At 36.0% G+C, this 22444-nt stretch overlaps 1 protein-coding gene, 1 long non-coding RNA gene and 1 pseudogene across 2 annotated transcripts; 2 read left to right on the plus strand and 1 right to left on the minus strand.

The window, feature by feature from the left end:
* Positions 1–2235: 2235 nt before the first annotated feature.
* On the minus strand, positions 2236–16316 carry LOC128245559 (guanidinobutyrase-like; annotated as a pseudogene).
* LOC128245560 (uncharacterized) lies at positions 2783–5933 on the plus strand. The gene is made up of 5 exons (XR_008263182.1): positions 2783–2873; positions 3233–3355; positions 3934–4071; positions 5200–5352; positions 5837–5933. It is a non-coding gene; the product is annotated as an uncharacterized LOC128245560 (long non-coding RNA).
* LOC128245557 (uncharacterized) lies at positions 14921–18846 on the plus strand. The gene is given in 4 exon segments (XM_052963755.1): positions 14921–15611; positions 18227–18360; positions 18363–18420; positions 18559–18846. Coding segments are annotated over 4 exon segments (858 nt in total). The 5' UTR covers positions 14921–15090; the 3' UTR covers positions 18704–18846.
* Positions 18847–22444: the final 3598 nt, after the last annotated feature.

The raw sequence follows: 22444 nt of genomic DNA on the forward strand, positions 1-22444 counted from the left end.
ATCAGCCTAGTTCACAGTGATAAATCTGTCAGTTTAGCGTCGACAAAATCTGCCTCTAAGACTACAGTGATAAATCCGTCAGTTTAGCGTCGACAAAATCTGCCTCTAAGATTACAGTGATAAATCCGTCAGTTTAGCGTTGACACAATTAGCCTAGTTAACAGAGATAAATCCGTCAGTTTAACGTTGACACAATCAGCCTCTAAGATTACAGTGATAAATCCGTCAGTTTAGCCTTGACACAATCATCCTAGTTCACAGTGATAAATCTGTCAGTTTAGCGTTGACACAATCATTCTAGTTCACAGTGATAAATCCGTCAGTTAAGCGTTGGCACAATCAGCCTAGTTCACAGTGATAAATCCGTCAGTTTAGCGTTGACACAATTATCCTAGTTCACAGTGATAAATCCGTCAGTTAAGCGTCGACAAAATCTGTTTCTTAGATAACAGTGATAAATCCGTCAGTTTAGCGTTGACACAATTAGCCTAGTTCACAGTGATAAATCTGTCAGTTTAGCGTCGACAAAATCAGCCACTAAGATTACAGTGATAAATCCGTCAGTTTAACGTTGACAAAATCAGCCTCTAAGATTACAGTGATAAATCCGTCAGTTTAGCGCTGACAAAATCAGCCTAGTTCACAGTGATAAATCCGTCAGTTTAGCGTCGACAAAATCTGCCTCTAAGATTACAGTGATAAATCCGTCAGTTTAGCGTCGACAAAATCTGCCTTGATTACAGCGATAAATCCGCCACTTTAGCGTCGTCTTTATCAGCCTAGTTTACAGTGATAAATCCGCCAGTTGAACGTCGGCAAAATCTGCCTAGGTGCCAGTTTAACGTCGACAAAATCAAATTAGTTCATTGTGCTCCGTTTATCCTCGACAAAACCAAATTACATGTAGTTGTTACTGTTTAATCAGTCAGTTACACCTCGACCAAACCAACATAGTTGTTAGTGTTAATTCAAAAACAGTGTGGTATTATAACATTTAAACATAATGTTGTTCTTGGATGCCAACAACACTAAAATGTACGCGTGTGCATTAGGAACAAGGAAAATGTAAATTCAACTACAATTTAACTACAATTTCCCATAGTATAGCTTAACTATTGGAAAACCGTTCACTGAAAGATAGGCAGATACATTTAGATACCGATCAAGTTTCTTTCAAGTTGCCCTTGTTTGACCAGGGAACAAGTGAGGGATAACTTCCCATCCAGATACACAGTGCTCGTCGAGAGCCATAAAACAAACGTTCAACGCCTAGTCAGTGCCGCCTTCGAATGGAGGCGTTCCAGTCTTTATGATTGCGTCCACAGAGACTTGAAAGTATGATGCAGATCCCAAAAGTTGTCCCTTGCTTACTTTAAAGTGACACTCTTATTCAAAATCCATACATACACATTTATATCAAACATAAATTGTGGGTGATAAATCTTTAACTCCTTATAGTACAGTCCCTAGAGGTATTTGTGTGCATTTTTTGTCCAGAGCGTTTCTTTGTATATTTGTGTTGGGGGGTGTCTGAAGTTCGTTCTTAGCGAGGGTGGACAGCTGGTATCCGCCAGGTTACCATGGTAACCAAGACAACAGCCAAGATGTCCGCCGTTTTTTAGCCCATGACAAGCCTTATAATATCTATTATAACTATTTAACACAAACATTTATTGACTTATATGTTTTAAGTAAGTTATGTATATACGCTAAGCTTTCTAACTGACCATCAAGGTCATCACAGGTCAAGGTCATTTCAAGGTGCGTACAGTTGAATACACAATTTCTGGGCATCGATTTTCTACAAATTTTACATAAATGTTCAAAAAAGACCAATAGATATTTAAAAATTCATTATTTCGAAAAGTGCATTTGAAAAAATATGCATCGTAATCCGCTGGAAGCTAAGCGATAGGATGTCTTTAACTTACTTTAAATAGCAAACATTTTTTAGCTCCTCCTTATTTCAATGTAACTTTTAATGACCAACAAAACCCTTAAAAAGGACCAAAATGTAAAAAATCATACAATTAAAACAAAACCATCATCTTCAAGGGCAAGAATTATCCTAACATATATGTAGGAAGTAAGTTGATCTGTTAAAAGACTAATTCATGAGAACTGTTTAACCATATTTTCCCTGTATAACTCTATAGGCACTTTCGCTTCAGCGGATTTCTCCAAAGTTGGACAAACTTGGATTTCATGACCATTAAAATTAAAGTTTAAATAGCATCCATTTAAAATTATTATATTTGACAAAATTAAACAAAAACATTTCTAACATATCAAACTGTTATCACAATACACTGAATGAAGCATACAATCATGTTCATCTGTATGTATTTAACAAATAAAAATATAAATCACCATGAAAAAAATACAAACCCCAGTAGTAGCCATTACAAGCATGCATGTATATATACTGTATAACATTCAACATTTATGTGTAGCTGTAGATACGACGTATAGGTTTCATTACAAGCAACAAGCAATTGAGCAAATTCATACTTGTACAGCATGAATGTTAATCCATAGAATAAATAATGTAAATAAACCCTTATACCACAACTCTAAGAAAGAGATGTGATCACTGTTTTATAAAATGCATTTTTAGTGTATGTTTAATTGTATACTATTTATCTGAGCTCATATTTGACTTTAGGCAGGACACACAACATCTCGAAGAGCAGGTTGGCGGCTGTAAGGGCTGTTGTCCCTTGAAAGTCGTAGGGAGGGGATACCTGAAAACAGCAGAATGTGTACAGAACAGTTAATATTCAAAAGACTGACAGTCCAAACATCACCAGAAGTGTTTGGAAAGGAATACAATATGGTTAAGAATGGTTTATCCAGGAATCACTTAAGTCGCAGTACGTCATTTTGTTATTTTTTCTTACCCATAATATGCCCATGTTTCAGGTAGGCATGTCTTGATATTTGTAGTACCCATTAAAGTGACACTTCCACAGATTTAGTGTTAACAAAGTAACTTTCAAAAAAGTGCTAGAAACTGTGTTATTTGAAAATTTGAATATAATGCATTCCATTGAAACATCATAATTAACCTAAACGGCCTTTAGAAACATCCACATGTATTAATGTCAGTATTATGAAAAACATTGCTCTAAAATCGCATGTAAAAATAAGTGTTCGCCTTTTAAATTGATAATTTCAAGTAGAGAAGTTAACATGTGTATGTTTAAAGGTACACTCCACTAACCTCCACTAGGTCCCCGCCTACAATGTTGAGACCCCTGGCTGCAGCCTCTCACGATCTCCAGTGCCTGTATGGATGTCAGCCCGCCAATCTCTGGGGTACCTGTCACAGAAGATACACTTGCTACAACAACAGGTAGATTGGTGTAAATGGAATAATAAACAGATACTGGTTGTGTTTGATTTGGGATAACATTTTCTACACGAAATACTCAAAGTTCTGTTATTGCTTGTATTTCCATGCTCGTCAACTAACCGTCTATAATTTCTTTTCAGAGAAGCACTTAAAAGAGTTTTATCAGAAACAAGAGGCACCATGAAGCGAATGCTAATGCTTGTTGTTTTTAGTTTCAGTAAAAAGCTCCCCAACGCATTAACTATTAAATCCAAGCTACAATATAGACATTGTGTCTTGCAACAGGTCTCATGTGAATATATTTTGAGTTTTATGGCCATTGCAAGGTTAAAGTTGTGAATTACGATGCTGACAGAGCTGTAAATGATGAAAATATTAACGCTTAGAGAATACCTATCTTTTTTTCTTTCAAAAACAGAAAAGCTAAAACGGAGATTAGTGTAATATTTAAAGCATTTAAATCAATTGTTTACTAAAGGTTAAGATTTCATTCAACATTAATATCATGAAGTGGATTAAAACAAAAGCTCTTCGGTTTTCTATTTCCTAATATACGTTCAATACTCTACCTGTTCCAGGGGCAAAGCATGGGTCAAGCCCGTCAATGTCAAAAGATATGTAGACTGGGTGTTCGCCCATCATCACCCGCACTTCCTCCATCAGTGGGCTCAGGGACTTATGCCAGCACTCAACGGCATCAACAACGCGGAAACCCTGTACATGAGATAATTACTTTTAGAAGAAAATACTTACACAGAGTTAGATAATCAAATGAATTACTATGACCCCTGACAACTGACCAAGAGCGACGCTCCCATTCACGTCATGTTAATTGTAATGAATGTACATGTGCATGGAATAATTATGCTATTTCATATTTAAGACAAAATACATATTACAAATGTAATGACAGTTACAATGACATGCAAATGTATAATTGTATAAAAAAACATTCATAATTTGAAGGGAATTTTGTATTATAAGTTTGAAAATCTAAACAAATTAAAAAAATATATCCAAAAATGTTAACAGTTTTGTGCTTTTATACAATAACGGTTTTATAACAATGATTCTGTTAACATTTCAACACCTGTTTCTTTCCCCACTCGTAGTCATCCAGTGTATAGTTAAATCCTCGCCGACCAATCTGTATGACCTTGTTCCCAATCAAACATCCCTCCTCGAAGGCACGGCGGAATGGCGCCCCAATGACATCAACCCCGCAATTCATTCCTTGAATAGTTAATTGTTTACCAAATATAGAAAACATGAAATGTCTCGTTCCCATATGAACTTGGGCATGCTTTGAATCTTGAAACGAAGGTCCTTGCATGGTTTTCATGTTATGCTTGTTTTTTTTAGCTTTCCCTTTTTTGTCAATAATAAAAGATGAATTATCCAGAAGATATAATGCTAAATACTTTTGTTTGTTTTTTTTAAATTTAGTATATAATTATAAAATCAAATCACCTGAAACATATTTTAAAGTGAGCATTTAAGTACTTCATGTATGTGATTTTGGGGGCCTTGATGAATCTGTGATTTCAGTACATAATACTTATTATTCACTGTTATATAGACTGGCCTACTTTAATTGTTTACATCCAGTCGTGGAAATAAGACTTATGGGTAAACAAGCCCAACTTCTTATACTAGTGCGTTTGGCTTCCAAAATTGTCAACAAGCACTGTTATATGAAATTAAGAAATTGAACAAGCACGAAAACCATAATATCAGTGTAGGGCTGGTGGGCTTGTGCTAATATCAAACACTGAAAATTTGGTTATGACTAAGAATATTGCATGGATTGGTTTTATTCACATTTTACCTGCATACAATTCTAGGTGAGGAGATCCCTGCTGCTGAACTTAGGATCCCCAGAGACAGCTGCTGATTGAGATGGCAGCAATGATCAAGTTACACGTGCGCAGCATCATGAACACGGAGGTGAAATCAGTCATTAGGGCCCTGCCTAAATACATACCCGGGCAAACTGAGTATATTTATAGATTTATATTTGCTATACAGCTTTAAAAAAGCACATTTATTCTTAACAACTGTATTATATTCAAGGTTCTCAATGAGAACGGGCCTTTTGGTCAGAACGGACGATTCAATTGACTTTAAGGTCAATTCAAATTTGTTGTATAAGATTTATTTATAAAAAGCACCTTTCTTTAACCCCTAGCTAGCTGGTCAGTCACTTTTGTATTTTGGACAGTTCAACCAAAACTTATTGGGAATCCTGATTAATGGTGAAGTGATTATTTCATTAGATGTGTTTATAATTGGAATGATATTATATTATTTTTATCATGTTACTTCTTTTCTTCATGTTTCAATTAAAATTACTATACAGTATACTATTCTGTCAGACAATTTGTGTTTTAGAGCCCTTTTTAATTCGCTTACTTTAATGTCTTTTAATTCAATACAACAATTATAGTTTCTTTGCAGAGTTTATTTTCGTACTTCTTTCAGAAGCAGTCATCACGCATGGCATACATGAATGAGTAAAGAGGCATTATGCAGTATAAAATGTGCAGGCACTTATCGGTTGGCTGTAGCCATACAGTTTGGGGCCACTCAAAATATTTTTGGATTCAATTTTCATTGTCTGTGAACAGATTTGTAAAATAAAGTAAAATAGTTTTTGTCGCGCCTACAGCCTTTCAACGCTACCTCGCTTTCGTTTTGGTTTTGTTGGGGTTTAACGTTCTTACAACAGCTCTGTTCATTTAAAGGCGCTGTCATATATGACAGGATCTACATGGGTCCCTTAACTAGTTCATTCCACGGCGCTGTCATATATGACAGGATCTGCATGGGTCCCTTAACTAGTTCATTCCACGGTTTCACTGATATTTACTGACAGTTTTGCCACTTTATCAACATTATAATGCATTGCCCGTCTAATTTTCTGTTCGTCAACTCTTTCGCTAGACTGTGTTACCTGTATAACACTTACTTATTTTTCTAGGATGTAAATCAAGTGTATTGCAGGTCATCATATTAAACTCTAAAATCCACTTTAAGAGCATATGTCACTTGCTCAATATTGTTTTATTTCTTCGAAATGTGTGATATATTTAAGTGACACCATGCATAGTTTCTCTTTACGTAATTTTGATGTAATTAACTAATTGTTACAAAAGAATGTTTTTCATTAATGTATTTCCTTTAAAATTATTTATTGTTGTTTCTTACAGCAACGAAATCCAACATATCCGAGAATACACTCTCTTGATTACCACATGTGCTAGTCAATATTACGTAAAATCTTCTTGCAGCTTGTTTGAAAAAACACACCAACAAAACAAATGTCATCACAATGGAAAATACATGGAACCTAAATTTCGTGCCTGGTGGTTGGGACGTTATATGCATTTGACGTAGTTTAAAAGCCTCTATCTTTAAATAATGTATTTTACGGAGTGTATATTTATCATGTAACACTCAATCAGGGCAAATGGTGGCGAGAACTTTAGAAATGGCAAGTAAAGTGAAATTTCTTTTTCAGACGTACAGCATATGCAGGACTAACAATTCCGAAGCAACGGCGTGATTATTGTGTCACAATTCTTTTCAAAATATATACAGTACATTACCACTGAGAAATTAAACGAGAAATTCTCAGATATTACTTAGAAGTTCTTAAAATGCTTTGAAACTGAGAAACTTGACTAAAAAATAAAGAAACCCGTTTGCAAGCCAAATTATTAAAATAGTTTTGTTAAAATACTGCCTTTGCCCGTGAGCTACTTTACCACCAGTTTACTAATGTTTTAAAGCCAAGAACCACAGTTGATTTTATGTATGTATACCTGGACATGTCTTGACTCGATAGACTGATACTTCATTGTGGCAATCTTAGTTTATTTATTACAAAAAAACGTGAAACCCTAACTGTCCCACTGAAAATAGCATTGTTTACGTCTCCGTTGGGCTACTTTATCTGGTGCACGGTGATAAGCCGCTTAGCGCTTCATGGCGTGTTACGACTTCATTTCGTTCAATTAGCTGCTTTAAAACTCCTTTCTGATGATAAACAGAAAGTACTAGCTGTTGGACTACTTTAACAACATAATCCAACATTTAAAAACAAAGAACTCCATCAATAGACAGTATCAATTTCATCTTTAAGTTTGTGATTAGGCAACCCTCAGAGTTTATACTTGAAGGAACTATTCGTCATACTATTCGCTGCTGATGTTTGTTGTGCTAACCATAAGATCTTGTGTTCTTCTCAGGATGGACCCCTTTCCGGATTTCCAGGTAACCATCTCTTCAAGAGTTGTATTTTAATTTTGTATTGAAACAGCATCTCCATCTCCGGTGCCATATTTGGTTGACTGCCTCATTCGGCTATGCAATCTAATCCTAGAATACCATTTTGGTCTAGTGAATACAGTTATGGGTCTAAATCATCTTAATACCATCAATGGTACACGACACGACCATTTCATTCCATTCCCATGTCAACTCCATTATAACCAAAAGTGCAACGGCATTCTTGGTTGGTAAGTGACCATTGTTCAATTACTAATATTGGAGTGAATTTCCAATATAGGCTTACTATTGACTCATATTATTGGTGTGAATTACCTATATTGGTGTAGATTTTCGTAGTGACCACGTTCTTATGTTGAATATTACCAAATCTGGTATTGCCGACCAACGCAAATAAGTACCACTATGGGACTTGACCTATATCGGTGTGGATTACCATTAGTAGTGTAGGGTATCGCAGAGTCAAGTACCACCTACCTATGTTGAACATTACCAACAATGGGATTGCCGGCCAACTCAACTAAATAACCATTGTTGAACATTTCCAGGTGTTTGTTTGTCTATTGGCTGCATTGTGACTTTATCTCGCCGTGACGCCATCACGATTTAAATCGCGTTTAAATAACATACCAGTCATATTCAGATATTGGAAGACAAGAAGTAACAACGAAGAGTGCAAGAGATCTAGGTGCGATACCCTAGCTCTATGCGTAGAGACCTCTAGGTTCTTTACCATGCTCTGCGTAAAGCACAGACACACGGAATACAACTTACCTGGGTGTTACCAGTACTGAGTATACCATTTTCCTTGTAGTACTCTTTAAATGCCGAGCTCTCTTTCCGTTTAGGTGGTGCTTCTACTTGTGCAAATAATAAAGTTTCTGATATATTGTTACAAAGAAATGACAGGTGAAAGTTTAAAGTCTTCATTCGGAGCAAAATTTCGCCTTCCGACGTAGCATTTATGACGCAATTTATAACGTGGTATGCGCACACTGTTTAATAAAATAAAATTTGTTGTATTTTTGTATCAATGTACATAATAACTCTATATAGTCTACGGTGTCTGGTATATTTGACTATTTTGGTTAGGAAATATTTGTTTTACTCACGATCAATGTGTGGGAATGGACACCGGATATAGCTAAAAAAAAATGATCAATCGATAAGCGTTTGATTTTGACACATGGTCAGTTTTCTATCATTTTTTGTATTTTATGTTGATATATTTAACAAAATCGAAGAGTTTTGAATTACTTGATACTGTGCAATATACGACTATGATGGAAATATGTCTCCTCTTTTGTATAATAGCCCAAGTCACTCCGAAAGTTGCATGATCGCTCACGAATGTTAATTTATGTGGTACGATTTCAAACATAAATCAACAAATTGAAAATAAGAATAAAAACTGAATCGAGCGATTTCATTGTAATTACATAATCTAATAATGTGTAAAATATCAATATGATATATTTTGTTGTTACGGAGATATTCATACCTTTTGATGCCCTGGCAGTGTACTGGGGATAGATGAAGCAAATAAATAACTGCACAGGGAATAGCTATTAAGTGGACTGAGGATAGTAACGATGTATTTAGAATAACGAGACTGTGATAATGATTACGGCTATTTATCTATACGCGAGCTCGAGGGAAATTGTTCGATGTTGTCCATATCGAGGGATGAGAGCAAAAACATGTTGTTGTTGTTTTGTATCTGTATGCACTTAAAACTGTTTCATTCATTCATACATATTAGTTAACCATGATGTGTTTATCACAAGCATCAATATCTAAATATTTGACATACGCCGGTAATCTGATATATTGAGTAACACAAAACATAGGGCCGTATAATTTTTGTGGTGTTTGCATTTCATATATATAGTATTGCTTTGTAAATCAAGTAGGTACGTTTTTGCACACAGCAAGTCACCAGTAGGGAATGAGATATTGTGATCAAATTTGGAACACTTTTTTCTTATCTTGGATCGATTTTGGTATTACTTAGAACAAAATAATGGTCTCTGTTCGTTCATTTCAGTGAGAAAGAATGTCTTGTGAACAACCCTGATATTTACGCAGCGTGCATATACGTTCATTTAGGAGAGCATGGATCAAACTCATTGTCAACAAAGTTTAAAGTTTGCTCAATAATTTCTTATCAAATTGTACTCTCACTTTTTGCCGATTATTTAAAAGTTCGAAATAGACATATACATGTATATTGTATATTAACAGTGTCACTATCATTTTTTGTCCAATTTTATATGTTATCACCAGGACACAAATTTCTCAACTTTGAAACTATCCCCAGTACATAATACGGCTATCACCAGTACAGTACTGTGAACATTTCTAAGGGCATATCTTTAACAGTTTAAAAGTTACAATGCCATATCTCACAATAAAAATAGTTGAGCTTATGCTAGTGAAATCCTTCGATTCAGATTTTTTATTTATTTGATATATTTCCTAAAAATAACAATACTTGTCGAAATTCTGTAAGTTTTGAGGTGATCAGCTCATATTTGAAGAAACATTTTACGAAGTCTGCTAAATCGTAAGCACTTTAAAGTATACCATAGGCCAAATTAAGCATTCAGCTATTAATTCAAACACTTGCTTCATTTGTGGATACGGTAGATATGCGTTTACACAGCAAGATCTTACCTCTGGTTAAGAAAAACAACTGCATAATTGTCTGTTTACTTATCACTTTTTGAGCTATATCCGGTGTCCGTTCCCACACAGTGACGATGCGTGTGAGTAAATTGTTTTAACTACACAGTCTTCACGACCTGTAAACGCCAGCTCCACCACTTTACGGTGGTGCAAAGAAAAAGAGCTGTCGACACTTTCGTGGTGGAGCTGTGCCCTATGTTTACATGAACAAACGTGAGTATGGTTTATATTTTATTTGATAATTTCATTTAACGGACATATTTCGAAAATTGGAGAATGTGGTACCGTGTAAGAACACTTCTACTGTAGGCTGGTTACTATTTCGTTTCAATATTGTGCAAACTGTGGTGCCAGGAGCTTTTCTCCCGAATCAGACTTGTGCATATTTTGAGATCTGATTGCATAGCAAGTACATTTCGGTGCTTACACACCCCGTAAGAACATTCTCACGCATGCAAACATAACTGTTATGTATAGTACCTATGCCGGAACACAACAAAACTAATAAGCACTTCTTAAAAAGGAAAAATGCACATATTTATAAACGTGGTGGCGCTGTTGCCCTAGTGGTGGCGCTGTCGAGTAGTGGTGGCGCTATCGAGTATGTTTTGCTCTTGAAGTATTATAAAAAGTTAACGCTTTTGGAATGAATACAAAAGTTGCTATATTATCATTCATTGAACATTATGCTGGTATGCATACTACTTGCGGAAACAAAACTCTTCGCGAGCTACCTTAACCTTCCTTAAAACTATTTCGAAACAAACGGCTAGGTGCTGTTAATTTTTACCATAGAACTATAAGTATCTATCATGTGTGTCCGGTTATGAGGGAGGTATTCTTGCATACCGGACGTGTGTTTCCGGTCATTTGTCCAGTGCTGGAAAAACGCATCTTACACCCCCATGTAAGATGAGTTACGCGCAACAACGCGCTTCTTCTTATTTCTTTTATTGTATGGTTTATGAAAAGTACATTATTTCATTTCAATAAAGCGCAATCAAATAAATAAGTATGCAATTAATTAAAACAGATAATGAATAATCGTAAAAACGCGATTTAAATAGTAACTATTTGACATCAATAGTGATTTAAAATTACTGCGTGTGTCCGGTACGGATGGAAAAATCCGACCCGTGTGCACGCTCGTAAGCCGGTAACGAGGCTTGCCGTCAGTAAACAAGGTTTCACGCGCTTTTGGTAAAATGTACAAAAGTGCGTTTTCTACGTCAATTCTTACACAAACTGATAATTTTAGAATTGCTAGAAAAAATATCAATCATGTTTTTCAGGTCCGGACCGAAAAATCCGTCCTTCGGTCACGAAAAATCCGTCCTTCGGTCACGCTGCGTGGCCTGTAACTCGGCAAGCCTCGTTACCGGCTTACGAGCGTGCACACGGGTCGGATTTTTCCATCCGTACCGGACACACATGGTAGATACTTATAGTTCTATGGTAAAATTAACAGTACCTAGCCGTTTGTTTTCGAAATAGTTTTAAGTAAGGTTAAGATAATTCGCGAAGAGTTTTGTTTCCGCAAGTAGTATGCATACCAGCATAATGTTCAATGAATATTAAACATAGCAACTTAAGTATTTATTCCAAAAGCGTTAACTTTTTATATTACTTCATAGGCAAAACATACTCGATAGCGCCACCACTACTCGACAGCGCCACCACTAGGGCAACAGCGCCACCACTTTTATAAATATGTGCATTTTTCCTTTTTATTAGTTTTGTTGTGTTCCGGCTTAGATACAATACATAACAGTTATGTTTGCATGCGTGAGAATGTTCTTACGGGGTGTGTAAGCACCGAAATGTACTTGCTATGCAATCAGATCTCAAAATATGCACAAGTCTGATTCGGGAGAAAAGCTCCTGGCACCACAGTTTGCACATTATTGAAACGAAATAGTAACCAGCCTGCAGTAGAAGTGTTCTTACACGGTACCACATTCTTCGATTTCCGAAATATGTCCGTTAAATGAAATTATCAAATAAAATATAAATCATACTCACGTTTGTTCATGTAAACATAGGGCACAGCTCCACCACGGAAGTGTCGACAGCTCTTTTTCTTTGCACCACCGTAAAGTGGTGGAGCTGGCGTTTACAGGCCGTGGCCTTATACCTTAACTGATGAAATGAAACATCAATCCGATTACCTCGATATCAGATTTTTGTTTTCATTGCGAAGATCGATAAAACAGTAAGTGGCTGACGGAAAGTGAACAAATATCAATGATTTAAATAAAAATATAAAATTCATACATTTCAGTTAAAGTCACCGTGAAGAGAAATAATCCGACTTATTAAAAAAAAATCGGATTTGTTCCGCTTGCAAAAACACACACGCTTTGGCGTCCACTTGACATCCTCAAGCTCAGTGAATAGTAAAATGCGGATAAAAAGCATTCACATGTAAATCTTATTTCATAAATTTTGCTTCAACTCGTCAGTAGCAATAATAATATAAATGTCAAAAACAACTTTGCCTCATACTCTTTTGTACGGTAATGAAATCAAATTTTGAACTGTTTTGAACTCATAAGCATAAATATCGTGACGATGTAAAAATGTTCATGTACCTCGAGTATTTCCGTATATTTTTTTTATTATTTTACTCAGACCCAGCACAGAATATGTACAATTTGGTTGGTGGTCTGCACGCGCAATATATGAACAATGAATGAATAGCTTTTCTGGTTCCCATTAGCTGAACCAGAAACACTCAAACACATTACTTCGGCCAAAAATAGCAGTGCATGAAGTCCCTCTAACACATGGACCGAAAAAGGGCTTAAAATCCAGGGCTTAGCACTGGCCCCCGTATTACAGTTGTTTGGATATTGATTGTCCATGCAGACTTATACCGTCTTTTGTTATGCATGTTTGTTATGAAGAGTGATTTTATTCATTTATTCGTTTGATCGTTTGTTCGTTCGTCTATACATTCATTTCACTTCTACATACTTTAAATAAATTGTTGATCACATTACCTTTTCTCGTTTACAAGTAATTTATTTGTATGATTTATCAAAGCATTACCAATGTAAGGATCTTCTAATGGTCAATATATCATTCGTTTCTAATAAAAGCTTTGAAGTTAAGGCTAATATGAATATAATATTTGGGCTGCATTTGATCGATAATAATCAACTCGCATACGCGTGGGTGTTGAAAAAAGAAATACATATGTCTTTTGCATAATCATATACGAATTATTGGGACTGATCATAATATAATCTATTAAATCAAATGCCAATTAGCTCATAAACAGAAATACAACTTGAATGAAGCGGGTTAAAGAATGTGTACCTAAGAGATTTCCAATCCGAAATCAAAATATTGGCTTTGGATTAAAAGCAAATAATTGAATTGACAATAAAGCGAGCACTGATTAAAAAGTTGGTTATGTAAATACTGAAACTGAATAACATAGGGATTATAATTTTTAGGGATCCAAGTATGTTTTTATAAGGTCCGAATTATGTTTAGAAGGTTTGTATAACGTATAATCCTAGTTCACTGCTACTACTACTACTGCTACTGCTTCCACTACTACCGCTACTGCTACTGCTGCTGCTTCCACTACTGTTGCTGCTGCTACTGCTGCTGCTGCTGTTGCTGCTTCCACTACTGCTACTGCTGCTGCTGCTACTGCTGCTGCTGCTGCTGCTACTGCTACTGCTACTGCTACTGCTACTGCTACTACTACTACTACTACTACTACTACTACAATTACTACTGCTGCTGCTGCTGCTACTATTATTACTACTGCTGCTGCTGCTGCTGCTACTGCTACTGCTACTGCTACTTCTGTTGTTGCTGCTTCTGCTGCTACTTCTACTGCTACTGCAACAACTACTGCCGTTACTTCTGTTACTACTATTGTTGCTGCTGCTTCTACTACTGCTGCTGCTGCTGCTTCTATTGCCGCTGCTACTGTTGCTGCTTCTATTGCCGCTGCTACTGTTGCTGCTATTTCTGCCGCTGCTGCTGCTGTTGCTGCTGCTTATGATTATAGCCACCACGAACACCACTACAACCACTATATACTTCTTCTACAACTGCTGCTTATTATTGCTACTATTATAACAAATTTATATAACTATTGACTGTATTCGCTATAAAGCCAGAAATTGCAAACAAGCATAATATTTCATCTTTTGACAAAGTTTCGATAGTCTTCGGGTTTTTTTGCCCCCCTCCCCATCCGGATCCGCTAGTTAAAAGCATATTTGTGTGGGAACGTGTTTGAATCGATACAGGGACGCTTAAAAATAACTAAGGTCACATTATAGAACACAAACATTACCGAAAAGATTTCATAAAGTAATTGGAAAGACAATACAAATACAAACCAATAGAAAAGTAGTCAAAGCAGTTAACTACAAATATTTGATTTGTCCGTACACATTGTTGTACACTTACTTGAGGCAAAGTGCTACAGTGCGATCATTGCGTTTACCCCACAACATATCAAACATGGCAACGCTTGTTTACATCTATTAAGTCAAACCGTTCTGGTTTTTAGCGTCCGAAGTAATCAATACCGTTCCATTCAAAAGGTGCGCTCTTTTCTCTATTAGTATTGAAAATTCTATTCAAACTAGTCATAATTCGAACGACGAGCAGTTTTGTTAGATATATAGTCGAATGTGGTGAAAATCATACTCTTTCTACTCTAGACATTTTGTTATGAAGATTAAACTGAAAAACTAATGTAATATAAGCGTGGTTTAGAATAGACCATGCCTTTTCTTACTGTTGAACACTACAAAAAGTCTATTTCGGACCAAGTTCTAGATCGCTGGAATAAAACATCATGGATTTTAGTATTAAAAATAGTATTAGCTATATTTGTGACAGTGTTCTTAGCGTATACTGCCTACATTACTCTATACATTTTAAATGAGTTCGTTTTTCGGTTGCACGATTACAATCATGAGTGCAGGAAATGCGGCAGCGGAAGTGAGCACGGTCAGGTCCCCAGACGCATCCACCAGATATACTACGCCCAGGACCCCGTGACCGGCATCCCTCAGGAGCTCAAAGACGCTCAACAAACGTGCCGCGACCACAACCGGAACTACGAGTTCACGGTCTGGAATGAAAGTATGGTGGTGGCGCTGCTTGAGGAGAACTACCCAGACCTGCTGCCGCTGTACCGAAGTTACCAGAAGTGGGTGTGGCGCACCGACATGGCCAGATACATTCTCGTCTTTCACTTCGGGGGATTCTACATGGACATGGATATGAAATGTATAGCTGGGTACGTACGGCTAATACTGCTTCAACATAATCGTCGTCATTATCATCATCATCAGCAGCAGCAGCAGCAGCACCAGTATCGTCATCACAGATGATGATGATGATGATGATGATGATGATGATGATGATGATGATGATGATGATGATGATGATGATGACGATGATGATGATGTTGATGATGATAATGAGGATGATGATCTTGATACTGTTTTGATGGGATAACGATGCATAACTGAAGTACGTAAACTCGAATAAAAAAAATAACGCGTATGATTATTTTTTTTGCATGTATCGAAAATAGTCCTGTCGGAAATTAAATAAGATTCCGTGTTACATAGTCATTCTAAAATGTCGTCCAGGCTTTTTTTTTAATGATGGTTAGCCTGGACGTCATTCATAACAAAATTCAAAAACATGTAAAAACTGTCTATGAAATGAAATGTTCTTCATTTGTATTCCGTGGCTTAAGACTGCCAATAAATACCTTAATTCTTATCAATAACCATATCCATTTTGCAAATTCACAAGCTATTTCTTCAAAAAAGTAATTTAAATACCTGATTTCAGTTGACAAGAGCTTTCTTACTGCCAAAAAGAAAAAAAAGGTTACACACAACTATACTTTAAGGTTTCAATCTGAAGTAGTATTTTTAGTATGGATTACCTTCCCCTAACACTATCATTATCAGTTACCACACTTTTGTACTTAATGAATTTGAAAAACATTTATCGTCACATACAGGATTCAAGATTTATTTACAAACTATTCTATGGGCTATGTGGACAATGCATACTATTATACACATGTATTTAACATAAGACTAATTATTAAAAAAAAAACATACATGTATATCAACAGCATTGTTACACTAAGTGAATCAAAATGTTTTATTGTGTAACCTATTAATCAAAATTCGACTTCAACACGACATATATATATATATATATATATATATATATATATATATATATATATATATATATATATATATATATATATATATATATATATATATACATATATATATAATTACAGAACATTGTTGTTTGCTTTTTTTCCGACTAGAGTGCATTTTATCGTCAAGCTTAAAGCTTATAGGAAAACAACTAGAGTTAGAATTGTTGTGTGTGTTTTTAAAAGAACTATATTGGTAAACAGAAGTAACGCTCATGTGTTTAAGGGGTTAAAACATGACAAAGCCGGGACTCTGTGTGAGAATTGGCCTTCATGCTCTTATAGAATATGCCTCGGGTTGTTATGGGACACTTGTGCAATCTTCGCCGACTTTACATTTAAAATGTCATCTTATAGAAGGTCATATGCCCAGTTTGTGACGTGAACGCGCCAGCGGTTCAAAGAGACGCTATAAAATTTAACAAATTTAACAAAGCTTATAATGGCAAACCGGTAATTTTACCCAGTATTCTAATTTCTGTCTTACAAAGTAAAAGCACACATATAGTATTTATAATGTATGGTCGTTTTTAGACGGGAGGCTAGGTGCGTGTGGGAAAGGGGAAAGAAATGTAGAAATGTTTTTATGTCAAAAGATGGCAATCAAAAACCTCCAAATAATTGCAGAATTTCAAACCGTCTTGGCAGGTTTTTGTCAACATACATACAAATGGTCGTTCACTGGGGAACACCAGAAAACTTACTCGCCTACTGGTAGGAAAAAGGTAGGGAGGAGAGAGCTCGTACAATCACCAGTTGGTACCTGAGGTTGCTCTTACCTAAAGTTTGTGACAAGTAGTACTTGAAAAAGTTTTTTTTGTGTGTGTCAGAATCTGGATGCTTTAAAGAAACCAAACAAAGGATATTAAGCATACAAAAGTTCAAAGACATCCAAGTGAGCGCAAATGAGGGGTAAATTACAAGAATAGAAAATAATGATACAAACTGAAAAAAATGCCATGCATGCAAATGAAAATTCTTCCCATACTTTGCATGATAACATTTCACAAACTTAATGATATTGCTATTTGATTCATTTTGCAAAAACTAAATGTCTTTATTCCAATATACTAACAAAAGTAATAAATGTTTGTAAACACTTCGTTCTTAATTTATTTTGAATAATTTACAGGTTTACAATAAGTTGCCTTAACAAAACTACTGCCAATGACACTACAGCTCGTACTGAGCTGTACTAAAGTAACTAATAGTCATGTGTAACCTTAAGCAGAGAAAAGAAAATGCATTTGGATATTCTCGGCTACATTCGTTAACAAAAACAATGGTGTTTGGTGAATTTTGATGGTGTTTGAAAATGTATGTTGTTTTAACAATTCGGAACGTGATTATTTTATAATATATATTGCAATTGATGTAAAAAGGATTACTTTTAACAGGTACAGTGTTCTTTTTTTGTTTAAATAGACTAAATTGGAAAATTCTTAAAAAAATGTGCGACCAAATTCTGATCGGCATTTTGAACATGTTTACGAATTTTGTTATGAATGACGTCCAGGCTAACCATCATTAAAAAAAAAAGCCTGGACGGCATTTTAGAATGACTACCGTGTTACAGTATACATTCAGATTCAAATACACAGCTTCATGCCTTTAAAAACCATATTTCAAACAAAGTTCACAATATGGTCTGTCCTGTCCAGGTTGGAATCCATACGCCAAGGTTCAATTAAGAACGGAAGTAGCGTGATCACGCGGCTGACGGACCCCTGGGGATTCTCAAATGACTTCATCGCCGCCTCGCCTCGCCACCGTTTCATGTGGAGTGTCGTGTCCGCCTTGCCACACGCCAAACGATGGTTCATATTCCCGTACGCCACAAATATGTTCTCTATAGGTAAATAGGTCAACCTTTTTGTATGTTTATTTCATATATTAGTACAACTTTTCGGAACAAACTAGGAGTAACCTCACTGTGTCCTGTTATAAGAATGTTTTTATTGTATCAGCAAAAATTAAATTACTTTAATTCCAGGTACGATGTTTTTCTGGGGCCGCTACCTGAACTATGCGCACAAAGGCGAGTTTTACATTCTGTCGGACTACCACGATTACATCGTGCACTTTCACGCCGGCTCATGGCACCACTGGGACGGCCATATCATCTGGTTCCTGTTTAACCGTCCCAACCTATGCTGGTTTCTCCTCACCTCTACATGCACTGTCGTGTTTTTGATCTGCATCTGTGTACGCAAGAAGGATAAAATCCATTTTGGAAAAGTGTACGAACGATTGGCCGCACCAAAACGAGGCCTTACCTCGTGGAAATAGGCGTATAGTGAAATGTGTACGTGTCTGGTGTGTTTGATATGTTTGTACTAGTAGTTTTTAATTATTTATAAACAAATACATTTATCCGCCATACAATGCAATATGTCATTCCTCTCATTTGGGTTATACAGTCCAAACTCGCTATATCGACGTCGGATATCTCGACTTTCCGGTTATGTCGACTTTTTTCTTCGGTCCCGAATTTATTAGTCGGCGCCCAGAAGGGCACCGACTATATTTGATATTAGAAATATTCCAACTAAGGGACTAGTTCATAAATTGCAGAACAATGCTTTCAATAGTTTCCACGTTGCATGATAAAATATGAAGTTTAGTTTGTTTTATAAAACTTTACACTTTAATTGATAATGAAACCTTAAATTATTTTTTGATTTTAAATACCAACTCAATCATAACAACTCGGCCATTTCCGAGATAGATACAGGCCGAGGTGTTCCGATTGATATCAAATAGATGAAGGTTACACGGTATTATTAAAATATCCTTTATGTTTGTAAACCTCCTACGCAGTAATCTTCCTTGGTGACAGCAAAAATGCTGAGTTTTGAAAAATTAACCTTGAGCTTAATTGTTTGTTTTGAAAATGTCATTCGAAAGAATGAACTCCAGATAATTCCCCTTTGATGTATAGTATTTTTTATCCCCGTTCTATTTAAGAAATATAACACACCACTGAGGGTCATATGACATTATAAGGACCGGCCAGTCAGCCACCAAAGGTGTATATGGACAGGCGCGTAGGAGCTAGGGCCGCAGGGGCCGCGACCGCGGCCCCAATATTCTGGCTAGTAACGGCAATGGGGCCGCGAATATTTGATACCAAATTTCCTAATAATCGTATTTTAAATAAAGCTACGCGCATATAGATAAGTAGCAGTCTTACACAAATTGAATAAACCGGTCACCATGTCATAATTAAACCTGTGACCATATAGCTAATTTGCGTGTGAATGGCGTGAAAACAGTCGGTATATTATTGAAGACGGGTAAGTGGAAGATGAGGCAATAAGACAATAATTATTTGTATCGTGTTTGATGTTTCAAAAACTGTAGTTGAAGAACTGAGAAAGGAAATGAGTCCCGCCACACCTGGATTTAGAGTGCTGTGCCCGACTAGATGGACTGTTATGGCGGAGTGTTTGAAAAGTGTCTTAGACAATTATTCAATTCTCCAGAAATTGTGGGATACCACTTACGAGGCCACAAAAGACACTGAGACCAGAGCGAGCATTGTATGTGTGTTGGTGTTAAGAGTCAGATGGCCTCATTTGACTTTATCTATGGTGTGACACTTGGGTATGAACCGTTTTAGCTAAAGAACTTCAGCGAACACGTTATATATTACCTTTTTGGATGTGTTCGCTGAAGAGAACGCCGTTTCCAAACCCTACCAGAATTCGTGACATTTTTATGTCACGCTGTTATTTCACTTGTATGCATTGTACAGACAAAATAGCTGTATCCTTAGGTTAATGAAGTAAAATGTAGTTCACAAACTCCTTTTCAAAACCAAAAAACGCTTTAAAGATAGTTGATTTAGCATTTTAATAAATCCTATTACAAGCATTCCTTATCTACATTGTAGGTCATAGTTGTGTTCAAATTTAATCACGTGACACCAAGATTAACAGAAAATACCCATGTGACCTAGTGTTTATTTTGCTGTTATTTTTTCTATTTCGAATAATTAATTAATAACTTATAACAAATTTGGAATAAATAAATTGTTTTTACTTATCAAAAGGTATTTACAGCCTTACAGCAATTGGATTCAACTAAATGAACAATGTGAATCCGATGCTATAAATAGAATCCATCGACGTCATCATGGTCATGTGATTGCATTGCATCATCACACTCAATTGATTCTAGTTGACTTTACTATGGGGGTTACGCCAGAACTTTAATGTGTTGTAAACATAAAAAAAAAAATATCAACATTAAAGTTATGGAAGCCAGAACTAGAACCGTTTAAGCACAATGACAACCTAAGCAGGGTTCTGACAAAGACATGTCAGCTTCTGAAGGTCACGATCTTGTCCATGTGTCAGTGTCTAAATGCAATAGTGAATGAATGTTACTAAACGATAATAGTTTTATAACAACTATTTTAACCAATAAAGGTTTAGATAAAAACATGAAAATAATACCTGAACTCACTGGAAATCGAGTCTTTCAATGCTTAAAATTGAAAAAATCTCGAAGGGAGGGGACACCCCTCCCGAGCCCACACCTTTCGCGGCCTCAATGTCAACTTCATACCTACGCGCCTGATGGACCGAGGCGTTAGCCGAGGTCCATTCACCTTCGGGGGCTGAATGCCCGGTCCTTATAATGCCATATGGCCCGAAGTGGTGTGTTATATTTCTTATATTATACCGAACACTTTTCATAACAAGACAATATTTTTAAAGCGATTTAAATGTGTTTTATTTTACAAACCTGATAATGTTTACTTGCGACAAATTTTCGCCGTTGTGAAAATAGCAAGCCGCACTAACCAACCGTATGACGTAAGCGGTCCATATTACATTTTTGACGAGGTCCGGACCGGCCAAAAATATGATATGGACCGTTGACGTCATAAAATTGGATTTTCATCAAAACACAGTGATATACGGACCGATCGAGAGTATATATATATAAAGAAGGGACAAATTTATGTGAGGTATAATATATACTCATATGAGTGAAATGTGTTATAAAAACTTATACAAAATATTAAGCAAGGAATTCACATAACATGCCGGTACAAATAAAAGGTGAGTTTCATGCTATTGAAATCTATGTATTAGACCATTGACGCTATTTCATCCGAAGAAACGATTGTATATTTATGTTATAATTTAGTTTAAACCGGAGGATTAGCTTGGGAAAAAAAACAGAATATCTATAATTCCGGGCTTAAACTATTGTTACAATATTATTAACCATAATCTCCTTCGAGCATATGTACACCAAACATAAAACAAAATATTATCATTGAAACAATAACCATTTTTGGTTATCTGCATGCACGTTTTTCTTCTAATTTCATTGCGCCGGCATCAACTTTTTTCTTGTTCCTTCTTAATCTATATAAAATAAATCTTTAACCTTTAGAACAACTCATGACCATTCCTTTGTGGAACTACATTCTCCATTTTTTTTAAATTTACTCGTGTATAAACCTTTAAAAAATGAGAAAAAAAGAAACCATACTCACAGTTTACATCCATATTCCACTCATTGGCACTATAACGGAAGACGCGTTGGAGCATTTTTAACACATAACAAAATGTTATGGCTCCAATTGATTACCCGGCGTGTTATGTCGAACTGTAGATCGAGTTGTAGGTGCGAAAATTGTTGTGAAGGTTTGCGGCATGTCGCTAAATAACCATGCCTGTCAAAATAACAAACTGTCATAATTGTCCTCATCTATTTTAAAACTGTACGAAGATGTCGTGTTAGAAAGATGCGAAAATAAACTGTTAGAAAACCTCAGTAAACAGCAAGGTGGATTTCAAAAGGGACTTGCATGTATTATGACATCGTTCGTCTTGCGCGAAAGCCTACATTTTGCCAAA

The sequence above is a fragment of the Mya arenaria genome, chromosome 9 (genome assembly GCF_026914265.1).
Source record: "Mya arenaria isolate MELC-2E11 chromosome 9, ASM2691426v1".
In the NCBI taxonomy this organism is placed as follows: Eukaryota; Metazoa; Mollusca; class Bivalvia; order Myida; family Myidae; genus Mya; species Mya arenaria.